Here is a 19,543-nt window from a genome sequence, read left to right on the forward strand (position 1 = left end):
AGGGGTGAGCTACAAGGGCTCGATGGCTCAGGGTAATGTGGAGGCTGGATTCAGATTTACAGCCAACCTCTGAACATGTACCAGCATGGCAGGACAGATGATGTCTCTCTTCTCTTTAAATTAATCCTGATGGAAGCCAACTTCATTTCATGTGTTACTTCATGGATGCTGCATTTGTTCTCATATTGTAATTTCTGATATAGTGTTTCTAGATGTTAATGAAAAACTGCTGCCTGCCGTGTGTGTGTGTGTGTGTGTGTGTGTGTGTGTGTGTGTGTGTGTATGTGTGCGTGCGCGCATGTCCAAGTCTTTGAAACCCCATGGACTGTAACCTGCCAGGCTCCTCTGTCCACAGAATTTTCCAGGCAAGAATACTTAAGTGAGTTGCCATTTCCTCCTCCAGGGGATCTTCCCAGCCCAGGGATCAAACTCAATGCCTCTTGCATCTCCTGCAGTAGCAGGAAGATTCTTTTCCACTGAGCCACCTGGGAAGTTCTGCCATATCAGTAAACAAAGGATGTTACTGTCCTCAAGTCCTCACACTGCAGCTGCCTCACCCTCCCCAGTGGCGCACCCCGAGGGGACTCCGGATGAGAAAGCACAGAATGCTGGCCCCATAGCTGAGGTGCACATCAAAGGAATGATCTCAGTGAGCCCAGACTCTTGCATCTTCCTGTACACAGAAGAGTGGTAAATTCCTTAACTTAGGATGCCTAATTTTCTTTAACCAACAGTAACTGTTTGATGTTCCCACAATCTGGTTTTTGTTGAAAAACTCCTATATACTCTGGCTCCTTCATCACCTCTTCAGAGCAGTCCCTCAGAACAATCTGAAAGACTGCGTAATAGGCTCATGTCCTTAGAGAGTCTGCCAAATAAAACTCTCAGTTTTTAAGTTGTGCATTTTCTTTAGTCAACACAGAATACAGATTTTTAATATATCATTCCCAGTTTATTAGACTCTGTGGACTAGACTGCCCAAGTATTCTAGCTTAACTAAATGGTCCACTATTGCTTAAAGCATAACTGATGCTTGACAAGACCAAAAGAAGACATCTGAAACGTTAAAAATCATTTTCTACATGCTGAACTGTAAGAAATCTGTACATGGAATCTTCTAGTTATTTCAGTAAATGCTGATTGGTTTTAAAAACAAAGAAATTCTAAAAACGCAATCAACAAAAATAAAAACCCCAGTTAACTTCTAAGTATATTTATTAACTGATTAATTTATAGATGAATTATGAGGAATTGACATTTGGGAAAACACTTGTTCCTTATTTTGTTGGGATTTTTCTAAGTTTTGTCATATGGTTTATAATATCCTTTGCTGAGAAAACATTTCTAAACTTTATGGAGCCCAAATAAAGTATACTGGCACAGCAAAAAGAAAACAAACAATAACAACAAATACCTCAGTTAATTCTCAAGACAACACCTTAAGTTGTTCTGTATTTTACAGAAAACACAGGTGACAATTTCAGTAATGCAAGAGGACAGAGAGCCAGGAATTGAACATGGGTATAGCCAGCTCCGAAACACCTGGCTTTCAATCTGCTACCAAGTTCCTAAGAATGGTTACTTAAGTGTTATCCAAACTGGTGTTAACAACAGAGACAAAGGTTTTTTTTCTTTTAATTTAATAGCACAAGCTGAATATCCTTCATGGATAGACATAAGGAGACATCGCATGCTTTTTATGGCTACATAGTCTACCAAATGAAAGTTCTATATTCAATAGATTATTATGGGACAAATGATGGTTATTTGAAAAGTAACAGAGTTGGATTCACCTCATTCTTTACATACAAAAATAAGTTCCAAAGTATGAAACAGTAGGGGGAATTTTTTTCTAAAAAAACAGGTGAATAAAAAAAAATTTTTTTTAATGTTTAAAAAAAGGAATTCCCTGGTGGTCCAGTAGTTAGCACTTGCTCCTTGGAATAAAAGTTATGACCAACCTAGACAGAATATTAAAAAGCAGAGACACTACTTTACCAACAAAGGTCCATCTAGTCCAAGCTATGGTTTTTTTCAGTAGTCATGTATGGATGTTTGAGTTGGACTATAAAGAAAGCTAAGTGCCAAAGAACTGATGCTTTTGAACTGTGGTGTTGGAGAAGACTTTTGAGAGTCCCTTGGACTGCAAGGAGATCCAACCAGTCCATCCTAAAGGAGATCAGTCCTGAATATTCATTGGAAGGACTGATGCTGAAGCTAAAACTCCAATGCTTTGGCCACCTGATGTGAGGAACTGACACATTTGAAAAGACCCTGATGCTGGGAAAGATTGAAGGTGGGAGGAGAAGGGGGTGACAGAGGATGAGATGGTTGGATGGCATCACCGACTCAATAGACATGAGTTTGAGTAAACTCTGGGAGTTGGTGATGGGCAGGGAGGCCTGGCGTGCTGCAATCCATGGGGTCGCAAAGAGTCGGACACGACTGAGTGACTGAACTAAACTGAACTGAACTGCAGGGAAGGAATGGAGACACAGATACAGAGGATGGAATTGTGGACCCAGCGGGAGAAGGAGAGTGGGACGAATGGAGGAAGTAGCATCAGCACATATACACTACCACGTGTAAAACTGATACCTCGTGAGATTTGCTGTACAACATGGGGAGCCCAGCCTGGCCTCTGTGATGACCTAGAGGGGTGGGATGGGGCGAGGAGAGGGAGGCTCAAGCGGTAGGTGATATACGTATAATCATGGCTAGATTGTGTTGTTGTATGGCAGAAAACAAAACATTGTAAAGCAATTTCCGTCCAATTAAAGAATGAATTTTTAAAAATTAAAATAAATTTAAAAAAATTAACAAAAAAGGGAATTCCCTGACAGTCTAGTGGTTAGGACTCAGCACTTTCACTCCATGCCAAAAAAATATTTTTTTCAGAAAAATAATGTAGGTGAATATTAAGATCTTAAAGCGGAGAAGGCCTTTTACCATGTAAAATAAAGAACAAGCAAATGAAACCTAAATGAATAAAATACATGAAAGTGTGGGAAAATATGTCTAACACATTATCCCAAATAAGCAAAGAGCCCATCAGTTAGTTCAGTCACTCAGTTGTGTCTGACTCTTTTCGACCCCATGGACTGCAGCACGCCAGGACTCCTTGTCTATCACCAACTCCTGGAGTTTACACATGGACATCACCAGATGGTCAATACCAAAATCAGACTGATTATATTCTTTGCAGCCAAAGATGGAGAAGCTCTATACAGTCAGCAAAAAGAAGACCAGGATCTGACTGTGGCTCAGATCATGAACTCCTTATTGCCAAATTCAGACTTAAATTGAAGAAAGTACGGAAAACCACTATACCATTCAAGTATGACCTAAATCAAATCTCTTACGATTATACAGTGGAAGTGACAAATAGATTAAAGGGACTAGATCTGATAGAGTGCCTGAAGAACTATGGATGGAGGTTCATGACACTGTACAGGAGACAGGGATCAAGACCATCCCCAAGATAAAGAAAGGCAAAATGGTTGTCTGAGGAGGCCTTACAAATAGCCATGAAAAGAAGAGAAGTGAAAGGCAAAGGAGAAAAGGAAAGATATACCCATTTGAATGCAGAGTTCCAAAGAATAGCAAGGAGAGATAAGAAAGCCTTCCTCAGTGATCAATGCAAAGAAACAGAGGAAAACAACAGAATGGGAAAGACTAGAGATCTCTTCAAGAAAATACCAAGGGAACATTTCATGCAAAGATGGGCACAATAAAGGACAGAAATGGTATGGACCTAACAGAAGCTGAAGATATTAAGAAGAATACACAGAACTATACAAAAAAGATCTTCACAACCCAAATAATCACAATGGTGTGATCACTCACCTAGAGCCAGACATCCTGGAATGTGAAGTCAAGTGGGCCTTAGGAAGCATTACTACGAACAGAGCTAGTGGACGTGATGGAATTCCAGTTGAGCTATTTCAAATCCTAAAAGATGATGCTGTGAAAGTGCTGCACTCAGTATGCCAGCAAATTTGGAAAACTCAGCAGTGGCCACAGGACTGGAAAAGGTCAGTTTTCATTCCAAACCCACAGAAAGGCAATGCCAAAGAATGCTCAAACTACTGCACAATTGCATTCATCTCACATGCTAGCAAAGTAATGCTCTAAATTCTCCAAGCCAGGCTTCAACAGTAAAACAGGCTTCAACCAGAAAAACATCTACTTCTGCTTTATTGACTATGCCAAAGCCTTTGACTGTGTGGGTCACAACAAACTGGGAAATTCTTCAAGAGATGGGAATACCACATCACCTGACCTGCCTCCTGAGAAATCCATATGCAGGTTAGGAAGCAACAGTTAGAACTGAACATGGAACACAGACTGGTTCCAAATCAGGAAAGGAGTACGTCAAAGAGCCCATACAGATAAATAAAAAATGAATTTAAAAATCCCACTTGAAAAATGAGTATATCTGATGAAAGACAAAAAAGCATGCTGCTGCTGCTGCTAAGTCGCTTCAGTCGTGTCCGATTCTGTGCGACCCCATAGATGGCAGCCCACCAGGCCCCACCGTCCCTGGGATTCTCCAGGCAAGAACACTGGAGTGGGTTGCCATTTCCTCCTCCAATGCATGAAAGTGAAAAGTGAATGTGAAGTCGCTCAGTCATGTCCGACTCTTAGCGACCCCATGGACTGCAGCCTACCAGGCTCCTCCGTCCATGGGATTTTCCAGGCAAGAGTACTGCAGTGGGGTGCCCAAAAAAGCATAGAAACAATAAAATCAAACATGAAAAAATATTCAACATCACTGAGGAAGTGAAAATTAAAACAGGAACACCTTATATTTTCCCCACTGATTGTGTGTGTGTGCGCGCTCTGTCACATATGACTCTTTGCAACCCCGTGGACTGCAGCCCGCCAGGCTACTCTGTCCATGGGATTTTCCAGGCAAGAGTACTAGAGCAGTTGCCATTTCCTTCTCCAGGGGATCTTTCCTACCCAGGAATCAAATCTATGTCTCCTGTGTCTCCTGCATTGGCAGGCAGATTCTTTACCAGTGGGAAGCCCTCTACCAAAGGTTAAAAATTATTGGCAAAAGTACAGAAAAATAGACTTTCTTCATTCATTCAGAGAAGTTCTGTGTGCCAGACACTGTATTAGTGAAAGAGATACCCAAGGTCTCTGCCTCAGGAAGTTTATGTTCCCTGTGTGTAGAGATGGAAGAGAGATGATAAAGAAGAAAGTAAACAATAATTCAGATAGTATCATTCATAAAACAACAAATGGGACAGCTCCATTGACTCCACTGCATGCCAATAAGGCAGCATTTATCAAAATGTTGTGCCAGCTAGTCTATTTCTAGATATTGATTCTACAGATATTCTCACTTTTTGTTTAAATATAAAGATATGTGTACATGGATGATCAATGGAGTGCTGGGTTTAATTATGAAAAAATGGGAACAATCCTAATGTTCCTCAAGAGAACAAATTATACAATATCCATACAATGGATCAGAAAGACCCAGGGGAAGATCAGCTTGTTTGTTTGTTTTTAATGTATCCACGTGGAAAGATTTTGAGGATACATTGTTTGTGGGGGGAGGGGGAATTGCCAAAATAGTATACATAATAAGATCTCTTAAAAAAAAAAGACAAACACATTCCTATAAGTGCATATGTATGTGTACCTATATAATTAGACATACATTGATTAATGTATGACTATAAGATTACACATACATGGTTTAATCTATGACTAAGAAAAATCTGGGAAGTGGAATTATGAGAAGTTATTTACAATACAAATTTCTGTACTGTTTGGCTGTTCTGTTTTACGAGAAATATGTGCTATTTTTATACTCGGCAAAGAATAAGGGAGAAAGCGTTAAAAAATAAAAAGTAATGTATTCAAGGATTATTTGGTTTCCTCAGTTTATATTCCCAAACTTCAGGCTAAAAATTAATCTGTGAAGAAAACTTCAGCTAAGGAAGAAGGATAACAAAGTAACTAATCATTTGCCTCATTCCTTAAATTCAAAGTTACAGACATAATTGGGGAGAGGGGGAAATCTGTGGCTTTCTATTTGCCAGACATTAGTTCTTCACTTAAGTTTCAAGGCAACCCACAAAATAAAACCTGGCTTGATTCCACAGATGAGGAATCTGAGGGTCTTAGAGGCTAAGTGATACTCCTAGAGCAGAAGTTTCCTCACTTCTAGGATCCCAGAAAACAAGACTTCCTGCTAGGGGCTCTTATCTTCTGGCCATTCCCTCAGGTCAGGTGGCTGGAGAGCAGGAGGGATGAGGGTGGGGCAGGAGAAACTGATTATGGGGTTTTGATGCTGTTCCAGGAGGCATTTTTCTCCCGGGCCCATTTGGATCCTTTGCTTCCTGCCCTTCTCCCCTATAAAGCTCATATTCCCTCCCTCAGAGCTGCATCTGGAGTTCCAGGTGGCAGACACAGCTCCTGGAAGCACCAGCCTAGAATCCTGCCTGTGAAGAGGTCCCTAGGAAAACCAAGTGCCTACCCCTTCAGAACTCCCTTCAATATCACATCAATGCTCAACTGCTCCCCAAGCTTGCCTGATTTTGCCACCTCTCTCAGCCTGTAAAATGGGAATAATACATTTTAGGAGAATTACTCAAAAGGGAACATCAGGAAGTGCTTTGGGAATTGTAAAGCCTAGGGTCCCCACGTTGCAATTAAAGTACCCCTAACACAACAGCTCACATCATGGAGGAAGGAGTCCAGTATTTTCTGTAATCACAGTTTTAAAGACAGTATTTTAACACTCTGAATAGGAATGTCCCCTGAGGGTTATGTCTATTATTTTGTTGTACAATGAATGAAGAACTAACAGAAAAGTTCAGCAGGGCTTCCTCCTGCCTTTAATCTATCCCAAAGCTACCGTCTTTCAGTTCTAAGGGGTACAGTTCTTAGTTCTAGAACCAACCTTATGTTAATCTTTCAATTAGGAAAAAAAAGATTAAAACAGAAAAAAAATAAATTCAAAGTTCCAATGTGATGACCACATTAGCTTTCAAATAGGATAGGGGAAACATATATTCACTTTATTATTAATAATGGTTAATATGCGAATGGTTACTATGTACTTCCCAGGTGGCACAGTGGTAAAGAATCTTCCTGTCAATGCAGGAGATGAAGGAGAAACAGGTTCAATCCCTAGATCAGGAAGATCCCCTGGAGGAGGAAATGGCAACCAATTCCAGTATTCTTGCCTGGGATATCCCATGGACAGAGGAGTCTGGTGGGTTACAGTCCATGGGGTTCACAAAAAGTCAGACATGACTGAGGACTCACACATGTGCCAGACACTGTTTTCAGTGTTCTTTCTGCATTAACTCATTTTACCTATATAGTAGATGTTTTATTTCCTTCATTTTATATGTGAGGAGTTAGAGGCATTGGGAGGTAAATGACTTGCCCACAAGGGCTACCCAACAGCTCAACCTCAACAAGGCAGTTGGAGACCTTGGCCTTCTGGTCTACCTCTCCAGTCATTCACACTCCTCCTTGGGTTCCAAACCCTGCTGCTACTGCTAAGTTGCTTCAGTCGTGTCCAACTCTGTGCGACCCCATAGACGGCCTCCTACCAGGCTCCTCTGTCCCTGGGATTCTCCAGGCAAGAACACTGGAGTGGGCTGCCATTTCCTTCTCCATTGAATCGCTTAGAATTCTTCACAAATAGTACGCATAATTGCAACCCACCCTGCCCATTCTTGCCTTCGGACATGGTTTTTCTGTCACTGAACTCTCCTTCCGATGGACAGGAAGTTTTATTCCATGAATGAACATAAGACTCCTGGAAAAATCTATCACTGTATTTAAAATTTAAGAGTTGTTTTGGTAGGAAATACCAAAGCTTTCTTCATAACAGGCCATGCTTGCAAACTTGTTCTTATCTCAAAGCCAGAATTCCCTACACAGATTGCCTGAGGTTCTCTTTCTTCTGATCTTCCTGACTCCTCCCCCACCGCCTACTTCATCTCTTCCCTCTGGCTCCAGTCTTCAGGAAAGATGTCTCCACAGTGACCTTTGGCCACTGACAAAGAGGTTGGCCTGGATTTTGTGGACCTCCCTTCAACTGCTATCTATCCCTTCTCCTTAGGACTCCATTTCAGAGGAAGAGCACAAACTTTGCTTCTCAAACCATTTTCACTGCATACAAAATTAGTCATTGGGGCTGATGACAGAACACTCACAAGGAACACACCGTATCCAAGTCATGATGTAAGGCAATGGACAGACACTACATTGAGAAATGAGTATCCAATGATTTAAATGACTTTGTAATTTACAGACCCAGCATCCTTCTTACATGAACAATGCAAAGAAACAGAGGAAAACAATAGAATGGGAAAGACTAGAGATCTCTTCAAGAAAATTAGAGATATCAAGGAAATATTTCATGCAAATATGGGCACAATAAGGAACAGAAATGGCAAGGACCTAACAGAAGCAGAAGTGAATAACAAAAGGTGGCAAGAGTATACAGAAGAACTATAAAAAATGGTCTTAATGACCTGGATAACATGATGGTGTGGTCACTCATCTAGAGCCAGACATCCTGCAGTGTTCAGTCAAGTGGGCCTTAGGAAGCATTACTATGAACAAAGCTAGTGGAGATGATGGAATTCCAGCTGATCTATTTAAAATCCTAAAAGATGATGCTATTAAAGTGCTTCATTCATTATGCCAGCAAATTTGGAAAACTCAGCAGTGGCCACAGGACTGGAAAAGGTCAATTTTCATTCCAATCCCAAAGAAGTGCAATGCCAAAGAATGTTCAAACTACCTCAACAATTGCACTCATTTCACATGCTAGCAAGGTAATGCTCAAAATCCTTCAAGCTAGGATCAATAGTACGTGAACCAAGAACTTCCAGATATACAAGCTGGATTTAGAAAAGGCAGATGAACCAGAGATCAAATTGCCAACATCTGTTGCATCATAGAAAAAGCAAGAGAATTCCAGAAAAACATCTACTTCTGCTTCATTGATTATGCTAAAGCCTTTGTGTGGATCACAACAAACTGTGGAAAATTCTTAAAGAGATGGGAATACCAGACCACCTTACCTGCCTCCTGAGAAATCTGTATGCAAGTCAAGAAGCAATAATTAGAACTGGACATGGAACAATGACTGGTTTAAAATTGAGAAAACAGTACATCAAGGCTGTATATTGTCACTCTGCTTATTTACCTTATTTGCAAAGTACATCGTGCAAAATGCAAGGCTAGTCGAATCACAAACTGGAATCAAGATTGCTGGGAGAAATATCAATAACCTCAGATATGCAGATGATACCACTTTAATGGCAGAAACCAAAGCAGAACTAAAGAGCCTCTTGATGAAGGTGAAAGAGGAGAGTGAAAAAGCTGGCTTAAAACTCAACATTCAAAAAAATGAAGATCATGGCATCTGGTCCCATCACTTCATGACAAATAGATGGGTAGAAAATGGAAACAGTGGCAGATTTTATTTTCTTGGGCTCCAAAATCACTGTAGATGGTAACTGCAGTCATGAAACTAAAAGATGCTTGCTCCTTGGAAGAAAAGCTATGACAAACCTAGACAGCGTATTAAAAAGCAGAGACATCATTTTGCCGACAAAGGTCCATAGAGTCAAAGCTATGGTTTTTCCAGTAGTCATGTATGGATATGAGAGTTAGACAATAAAGAAGGCTGAGAGCCGAAGAACTGATGCTTTCAAAATGTGGTGCTGGAGAACACTCTGGAGAGTCCCTTGGACAGCAGGAAGATCCAACCAGTCAATCCTAAAGGAAATCAACCCTGACTATTCATTGGAAGGACTGATGCTGAAGTTGAAACTCCAATACTTTGGCCACCTGATTCGAAGAGTGGACTCACTGGAAAAAAAACCCTAGTGCTGGGAAAGATTTGAGGGCAGGAGTAGAAGCGGGTGACAGAGGATAAAATGTTTGGATGGCATCATCAACTCAATGGTCATGAATCTGAACAAACTCCGGGAGACAGTAAAGGACAGGGAAGCCTGGTGTGTGGCAGTCCATGGGGTCACAAAGAGTTGGACATAACTTAGTGAGTGAATAACAGCAGCTTAGTCACTAAATTGGGTCAGACTCTGGGGACCCCACAGACTGTGACCCACTAGGCTCTTCTGTCCATGGAATTCTCCAGGCAAGAATACTGGAGTGGGTTGCAATTTCCTTCTCCAAGAGATCATCCTGAACCAGGCAGTTTATTGCATTGCAGGCAGATTCTTTACCAATTGAGCCACCAGGGAGTTATGACAATAATATGTCCCAAATAATAACAGAAACTAGTGAAATAATATGCAGACATTTTATTTTTTTTATTCCTTCAACTTTTGTTCTGTACTGGGTAGAATTCTAGCATGGGAGAAGACAAAGATAAAAGAAATGAAGCCCTTGATGAGCTCAGAAGCTAATGCGGAAGATGAAATTTATTAGATAATCATAATCTAGATGCAGACATTTTAAGTGGTGTTTGAGGTTATAATAGAAAATATTATAAATATTTAATAAAATCAAAAAACAACTTTATAAAGCATACAATCTCATTAAAAAAATTTAACTATAGAAGGAAGATTTAATGGCTATAAAAATTTATCTTAAGAATAAGTGATTAAAAATGTCTAAGAGACATATTTTCAAGCTATAATTACTGCAACTAGAAATGGGGCAAGAATCAATGAATATCAGGTGTACAGGACAAACATCTATACAAGGGTCTGTTTCTGGACTAGTACTTTAGAATATGGCTTTTCAAATGTTTCAAAGTGTCATTTAAACCAGTGAGACTAAGAGATAAACCAGGTGTCAACTAGTAGGTTAACTATTTAGAAAAATAAATAAACTTAGACTGTTAGATCACATCACAAATTTCCAGTGCAACGTATGAAAGTATAAATCCCACCGGTAAGGCTAAGGAAAAAAAGAAATAAATATATTTTATGCAGTAATAAGCCAAAGTATCACTAAATGACATTATTATTTCCAGAAGACTTCCAAGTGCACTGCAATGTAAAAATTTAGAAACATGAAATTTAGGAAACCACTAAGTTGATTTTGGGGTAGGCAGGCATTCTAAACATAAAAGAAAACTTATTTTAGAAAACTGAGAAGGTTTGATAATATATACTGAAATTCAATATCTACACTGAAAAAAAAACCCATGATACATATCTCATACATAAATCTAATTACCACAAAATAAATATAATTGTCACATAAATACATATATCACAAAAAATATATATTCTTCACATAGGGTAAGCTGTTACAATCAGTAAGATAGAACCATCCCAGTAAAAAAGTGTGTGAAGAACATGAACATAACTGATGGAGAAATTTAAAAGATCAATAAATATATTTTTAAATATTCAGCCACATTAGCAATGATATAAATGCTAGTTTAAGATTAAATCCTGTTTCACTAATGAGGCAAAAAGCAACAATATCCAATATAAGAGACAGTAAAACATACCCTACTGGCTACCTTGTAAACTGGTACATTCAGCTGAGAAGTCAATTTGGCAAGATGTAGCAAAAGCCTTACTTAACTCCTTTGAACCAGTAAGTATATCTCTGATTTATATTTATCCAAAATAATAATCAACATTTCACACAAAGACAACTGAAAACTAAGTATTCATACCATGAGACTAGTCCAAGTTAATAGAACTCTGAAAGACTATGCAACCATTACAAAAATGTAATCTCGGAGCACTTTTAATAACACGAGAAAAGCTCATAAATATAGTAAACAAAGAAAACAGGGCATATATCTGCAGCACTGTAATAATTTTAATTTTATGTATGCAAATATGTAGAAATATGGTTAGCAACGGCTCTCAGGTGAAATTAGAGATTTCAATTTAATTTTTAACTTACTTGCTTTTAAATGATCCAAGTTTCCTATAATGAACATGTATTATATTCTTTTTTTAAAATTTTTATTGGAGTATAGTTGATGTACGCCATTGTGTTAGTTTCCAGTGTATAGCAAAGTGAATCAGTTATACATATACGTATATCCACTTTTTTTCTTTTAAGATTCCTTTCGCATATAAGCCATTATAGAACAGTGAATAGAGTTCCCTGTGCTATATAGCAGGTTCTGATTAGTTACCTATTTGATGAACATGTATTATTTTCAATAATCGGGAACATATAACTAAAAAAGAAGATCTAAAGTAAATACACCAAATCAACCCCTGGGCAGCTCTTTTTGCCTCTCTTTCAACTTATCTATATTGAGCAAAGGATAACTCCTTTTTAAAAGAGGTAGTGTTGACTGTCAAACATTGCCCAAAGGTGACTGATTAAAGAAAGGAGGGAAGGAGTTGAGGGAAGGTACAGGAGACAGTAAAGGCCTTACAGATAGGGTGGGAAGCAGTGGGAGAGGTGGGCACACTAGACCAGCAGCAGGTCCAGCAGGGCCTCAGACCCCACGACCGGCCAGGAACAAGAACCACCCCAGACCCCGGTGCTCTGTAAACATCACCCAGCTTCTTCATGTGACACTTAGGCAAGAGAGCAGAAGCCCAGGGGAGGACAGCCGCTGCTTGAAGGTACATAAGTTGGTAGCATCTGACCTTCCATGAAAGAGAAAGGAAAATGGCCAAAGCCATTCCACAAACAAGCACAGACACACAGAGGTATTCTTCCACCAGCCAGGACACCTGCCATCAGGGGTCACCGGCCTCAGCAGATGGAACATAGATCTCAGGGCCTGAGCCAGGTGCCCTAGAGCTGCCTGAGCCTGGCCTGGGGACCCACAGAGGCCGCTGAGCCACTCACAGGGATAAGCATGCCCATCCCCTGGCCACATCCAGAGGCAGACACAGAGCCATCTGCTAATTCTGAGCTCATTCCTGGCCCAGAAGCGGGAAGGTTGAGCTGTCAGAGGTAAGCCTGATGGCAGGCTGGACTTCCATCCCGCCCCCACCCCATCTGGACTTCCGTTCCCCAAATCAGGGAGTCAAAGTTCTACAGAAAGGAAGCTGCCCATGTAAGATAAATTGTAACCACACTGCTGCCCCCGCCACCACCTCCCTCCAGAAAGCACTGCATCCCCCAGCTCCTTGGCTCTTCCCATTCGAAACGGAAGGGCAATGATTCCACTGGATGCCAGGCCCTCTGAGGTGATCCAGGGAGGAAGAACAATCAACACAGACACATAACCCCACAAAAACCACAAAAAGGTCATCGGTTAGGCCACTTGTCCATGTGTCCTGATAAAGAACATCAGAAATGGAAACTGCACTTCACACACCTTAACTCTCTCAAACGTCACAAAATAACACTTCTCATTTTGCACGTGAACACACTGAGGCTCCGAGGGGAAGTCACAGAGCTGGGAAGGGCTGGAGATCGGAACGCAAAGTTCAAACCCCGTGCCATTTCTCCCAGGACACGGTGAGCACGCTCGTCCCCATCGCTACAAAGGGCTCCTGCCTGGGACATGTGGAATCCAGCCTTGAGGATGGGCCTTCCCATCACTGATAGGTACAGTTCCAGAAAGGGCAGCTGACCCCGTACACCAAAGGTGCTCACTCTATGTCCAGGAAAGGGCACCAGGTGTGGCCCCAGCAAATAGCAAGTATAACTATGGCCGCCATTCACCGAGCATCATCTGCTCCCTGGAGGGCCCACATGGAATGTGAAACACTATTTGGCCTGAGTGAGACACAGCTGATGTGTCCACTTTGGGGGAAGAAAACACTGAGGCTGGGAAGTCTCACAGCTAGGAAACAGATGCCATCTGACGGCAGAAACCCCTTCCCAAACCCCATCTCTCCCACCCTGATGAGGAAACAGGCCCAGATGAGTCATTCAGGTCAACTCCCCACTGCTGGGTGGTACCCTCAGCCCCCAGGCTCCACCCTGGCCCGGAGCTCCAGCACTACCTTGGTTGAGGTAGGTCAAAGTCTCTTCGTGCAGCTTCACAGCTGGGGATGTGGCGGCACACAGCACATACTGCAGGGGCGGCAGGCGGGCCTCGTTCTCGGGGGACAGTTGGGGCTCCTCCTGCTTGAAGATGGGCAGAGCGAGGACGTCGCTGCAACACACAGGTGGGAGGGATCAGGAGCAGGGCCCGCAGAGCCAATGTGCAAAGGCAGGACTAAGCGGCCAACCTCGGGCAGCATCAAGGGCAACGCAGCCCAGCCTAGCGCAGCTAGCAGGTTCAGCTCCCTACACGACGTCACAAATACTCTAAAATGCTTCCCAATGGAAGAGACCAATCCTGGATGATTCTACTTTCACTCCGTGACCTTTGAGAGATTTATTCAGATGTCGCATGGTTTCCATCCACAAGTGTCTGGCTTTTATAACAAGAACTCGAACAAAATATTTTATTTTTCAAATAAACTCTTCTAGCTATTGGTCACATCTCAGACCAAGACAATCCTGTCCTCTAGGCTCTATAAACCATGCAAATACAGAAACTGTCTACTTCACTCATAAAAACCGAGACATACTTCCACACTTCTAAAAAGAAAGGACAGCTGGCCCATAAACCTTATTTTAACGGTCATGTTAATATCTCTTAACTGCAAAACTAGAACAACCGTAGTTTCAATTCAGTTTTCTCATCCAAATGGAAAATACTGAGATGCTCAAAGATTCTTTTCCTCTACCTCTAAACAAAAATTCCCATCAGATCCAAAAAATCAGCTTCACATCAGCCTAGGACTGGAGAACTTATTTCTAGATGTGCTTTTTTAAGTGCATCCCCAAGAAAAAACAAAATCTTTGAGAACATGAATGACTTGCATGCAAGAGGGACTTGGTTAAGCTCTCTGGATTATGAAGAGATTATAGTATGGACACTGGCGCCAAAAAAGGGTCCTGTGCCCTTATCTCCATAAGCCTCCGCCCTCCGAGTGTCCCGGGTGCTGAATCAGATTCACTGACCCCACTTCACTATGTAAACAGCAGAGTCACTGATACAATCTATTCCTCTTACAACACCATACACAAGTATCTAAAACACAAGCCGGGCACATACCCCAGCATGTCAGACCAACTTTCAGAAGGAAAAGTCCAGCTGTGGCTCACCTAGGAACCTTCTGTATGGAGGGCCGCCCCTGCCACCACCCACTGCCCTGGGTCCTCCACCTCATGCCTTCCCTTGTCCAGATTGGGGCACATGCCCAGTCTAAGTGGTTATCCAGGAATGGGGGTGAAGCAAAGAGATCTGATTCCCGGGGGATTGCATAATTTCATGTTTGCCCAGACCATGTTAAGTTAATAATCCATGGGCTGCTGCCTTTAAATTAAAAAAAAAAGGTGGGGGTAGCCAGGGTTGGGGGAAGAGCCATCACTCAACAGTAACTTATTTCAATCCTGGTATCCTTATCTGCTGAGGAATAAAAGTCACCAGAACATCAAACAGAAGTAGGGAAGAAAGGAGTACAGACCACTACCCCAGGAAGGTCGGACAACTTGAAGAAATGCTGCACAGTGACAAGATGACCAAAATTAAATGCACAAACCAAGCAAAAGAATAAGATCTTCTTCACTCTAGGGGGAACAGGGGCATGTTCATGGACCCTCCCCATGGCATCCATCAAGGTCAACCTCTCCAAGTGTAAAAGCCCTGGCTTCCAAGAAGTAACATAAAACAAGAGAGTGTGGACCAAATGAGTCTTTATCCATGGTCCCCATATGACCCCAGAAACCCATATGGCCTTATAGCACCTTTTACCCCAATTCCCAACCACCTCACCAGGATGAATGCAATACCAAACTCTTAAAGTAAGGGCACCTCTAGTTCAAGAGGAGAATTATTCCCTAAAGGGATGACATTTTCGGTGTCCAGGAAGTTTTACATACACTCACTTCTTCACTCAGGGTCACCTTCAAAGTCATTTATAAGGTATGGCAACAAACTGAATCGCTACAAACTAAAATTGAGGCAAAATTACAACTAAAATTGCATCCTACGATACAATAAAAATGTATTCCATTGTAGCATTTCGGGTAAGTGAATGGACACAATCTTCTGCCAGAGATTAACATCTGCCCAGTGGGGAATTCCCTGGAGGTACAGTGGTTAAGACTCCTGGCTTCCACTGCAGGGGACTCCAGTTCAATCCCTGGTCAGTGAACTAAAATTCCATATACCACACAATGCAGAAAAAAAAAAAAATCTGCCTGGTGGGCTTAACACCTCCTCCCAGAGGAGCCTGCCTCTGGTGGATCACCATGGTCTGCTGTGAGACATAAGTCCTTAATTAATACCCTAGGCTTATGCCATCTCCTACCTCTCTTGCCCATGAATAAAACACAGCAGACATATTACTTATTCCCAACCATTCCTTTGCCTGCTGGAATTGGGCTGTCTTCAGAGAAGACTACTGGACAAATATCTATCAAAGCTAGGATTTCCACACCACCTGTACTGTTAAATCTGAGTTGGAACTTTTGGGGGTCAAAAATAAAATAAAGCAGGCAGGACAGGTCTCTCTGTGGGGTGGTCTGGCCCACGGTTCACTTTCTCTGAGCTCACATCAAATGCCCTTTGGGTTAAATTAGGCACATTTCATAAACTGTGACTAGGATGGAAATAAAGACAGGCTAAAGCTGGTTCAGGCGAGTTCAGAAAGTGAAATGACTGCCCATTAGTACCCAGCCAGCTGCACAACAGGGAAAAACAATCCTCCAGGAACTGAAGCTAACGGGGGTGCCACTTCCTTGAAGGGGACGGGAGAGAGAACTTTGCAAAACAGGCAGGACTTACTTTTCCCTCTGAAGAGCACTAGTCAAATCCCTGCAGAAGAAGAAAGATTTCCATCAAGGGCAATCAACGTGCGGGCCTCGGACCCACATACCAAGACCACCTAGTGGGAGAGGGCACCCGGTCCCTCCCGAGCCCCCGCCCGCCCCCGCTGCAGGTCCGCTAGGCGGAACGCAGGGCCGCGCTCACCGCTCGCTCGCCCCTCGGGCGGACCAAGGACACTGGAGAGGACGCGAGGCTCGGAGAGGGACCCGGGCGGAGAGGGGCAAAGAGCAGGGGACCAGACTTCCCGGGACAGCTCCAGACCGACGGCAGGAAGTTTCCTCTTCGACGCGAGCGGGGAGAGGAGAGACGCAGAGGTGGAAAGACCCCGGGGAGATTGCGACCCAGAGATGTGCGCTCCGCGCCCGCCCGGGGTCGTCGGGGGAGTAGCCCCGCGAGCACTAGGTTCTGCAAACCCGCCTCCCGCGCGAGCCCGCAACTCCGAGCGTCGGGTCTCGCCAGGGTCGGTCTGTCTGTCCCAGGCAGGAGTCTGGGCAGATCTCCCTCAGTCCCCAAAGGGCACAGAGTAAGGAGGCGGCGAGGGCGCTCGGGATCCCCGGCCCGGCCGCTCCTTTCCCGGCCCGCGGACGTCAGACGGCTCCCAGCCCGTGGACCCCGGCCCGAGCCCCTTACCGCAGGTAGCTGCCGGGATTGTGCTGGTTGTAGTGCTCGGGCTGTGTGTGCCAGAACAGCATGGCTGGGGCTCCGAGCCCGGCCCGACCCAGGCGCGCGGCGGACGGGACGCGGGGCGACCCAACCTCTAGGTCACCTGCCAGCAGCGCTCCTTACAGCGGTGGCCGCCCGCCCTGCGCATTTATGGACGGCTCGGGAGGCGGGGCCTCGTCCGGACCCGCCCCCAGGCCGCGCGGCCGCCTCACCTGGTGACCCGCACAAGCGCGCCCTTCCCGGGAGCGAGCGCGCCTCCAGGGCGGCGACCGCGAGCGTGCAGCGCGGCTGCGGGCGGGGATCTGGCCCGGCACTGCCCGTATCCCGCCCTCGAGGGTGGGGCCCAGGTAACCGTCCCCGCAGCCCTGGTGTCTTCCCTCTCCCAGAGCCTCACCGTGGGTGGGCTGAGGAGGCTGTGAGCTTGGGTATCTGAGACCCCGACATGCTGTCCCCTTAACTTGCTCTCGCTTTTTCACAGCACTCTCAGAAATCGTGTTTTGTTTTAATCTACACTCGAGTATTGATCTCTTTCCCAGTATAGTATAATCTCCAAGAGGACAAGGTGTGGACTCTAGCTCACTCTGTTATCCCTACCTCCTGGAAAAGTGCTTGGGACATGGTGCTGCTGTGCTGTGCTTAGTCGCTCAGTCATGTCCGACTCTGCGACCCCATGGACTGTAGCCTGCCAGGCTCCTCTGTTCATTGGATTCTCCAGGCAAGAATACTGGAGTGGGTTTTTACGCTGTCCTCCAGGGGATCTTCCCAACCCAGGGATCGAACCCAGGTCTCCCCCGTTGCAGGGGGATTCTTTATCGTATGAGCCACCAGGGAAGCCCGGGACATAGTGAGTGCTCCATAAATATTTGCTGAATAAATACGAAAAAGGAATGCCTTAAGTGAGTAATCAGAGAAAGCTTCTTGGAGGAGGTGACGTTGAACTGAGGCCTTCTAAATTCACAGGAAGCGCTTCTGTGAACATCCGGAGGGAAAGTGGTTCCAGGCAGGGGCAGAAGTAATTGGCAAAGCCCTGAGGCTGACCTACTTGGGCATGGCCTGGGGCTGGGTGACCCACAGGTGAACTTAGAAAGTGAGGTGGGAGTGGTGGGCGGGGCAGATCAAAGAGGAACTCCCAGGCCCTGGCAAAGAAGGAGCTGGGGTTTTAATCTAATTTGTGTTTCAGCAGAGGAGTTGCATATCTGATTTGTTTTTGTAAAGATCAGTCCGGAAGGAGTGCAGACAGTGGGTCATAGGGGTGCAGCAGTTAGGAGGGAGTGGAGGTAAAAGCACCATGACCTACATCCAACGAGAGCCACACCCCCACTACCACTGCCTGGCACAGATGAGCTGCATATTCTCTTCCTGGGTGTTAACGGAATCAAATGATGTCCCTTGGAAACAGGGATCCAGAACTCCAGCTTCCCCAAGCGTGGAGGTGAGTCAGATCCTCCCTCAGTCTGCTCTCCAGCTCCCCTCCCTCCAACCAAGGTGACAGCTGGCAGGCAACCCCCTCTGGGAAGCTCTTAGTGACCACCGCCTCCCCACTGCTCTCCTGTCACTCAGATCTCCCTTCAAGGATGGATTTGCTGCACCAGCCACAGGGAAAGCACAGCAGACAGTCCTCAGCACTCTGCCCCTGCCCCCAAGGACTCTGTTGTAGAGTCGCCTTGCCCAAGGTAGCTTCCCTGTTGGGGTGGCCCCAGTGACCAGCCAGACAAAAGTATCAAAGTCTGGCCATCTCCGCTAATGGGCTGTTGTAGCCTCAGGATTCTGCATGGGGTGACTCAGAGCTGTCAGGGGGCTTCCCTCACATACTCCTACTTCCTTTCCACCCCTTCAGTTCAGTTCAGTCACTCAGTCGTGTCTGACTCTTTGCGACCCCATGAATCCCAGCCCGCCAGGCCTCCCTGTCCATCACCAACTCACGGAGTTCACTCAAACTCACATCCATCCAGTCCGTGATGCCATCCAGCCATCTCATCCTCTGTCGTCCCCTTCTCCTCCTGCCCCCAATCCCTCCCAGCATCAGAGTCTTTTCCAATGAGACAATTCTTCTCATGAGGTGGCCAAAGTATTGGAGTTTCAGCCTCAGCATCAGTC

The 19,543-nt window shown here is 44.4% G+C and overlaps 1 protein-coding gene across 4 annotated transcripts in view; it reads right to left on the minus strand.

The window, feature by feature from the left end:
- The window catches only part of TFCP2L1 (transcription factor CP2 like 1), a 67,122-nt gene extending 49,535 nt beyond the window's left edge, over window positions 1–17,587 (minus strand). For 2 of the 4 annotated variants that reach the window (XM_025277538.3, XM_044936502.2), the window contains exons 1-2: window positions 17,414–17,586; window positions 13,905–14,056 (exon numbers count right to left, since the gene is read on the minus strand). In XM_025277538.3, the coding sequence (XP_025133323.1) occupies window positions 13,905–14,056; window positions 17,414–17,475 (214 nt within the window). In that variant the 5' untranslated portion in view covers window positions 17,476–17,586. Of the gene's footprint in view, window positions 1–13,904; window positions 14,057–16,741; window positions 16,772–17,413 lie in introns of all 4 variants that reach the window. The other 2 variants (XM_025277535.3, XM_044936498.2) reach the window with 2 other exon arrangements.
- Window positions 17,588–19,543: the final 1,956 nt, after the last annotated feature.

Source organism: Bubalus bubalis, chromosome 2, assembly GCF_019923935.1.
Source record: "Bubalus bubalis isolate 160015118507 breed Murrah chromosome 2, NDDB_SH_1, whole genome shotgun sequence".
NCBI classification, from domain to species: Eukaryota; Metazoa; Chordata; class Mammalia; order Artiodactyla; family Bovidae; genus Bubalus; species Bubalus bubalis.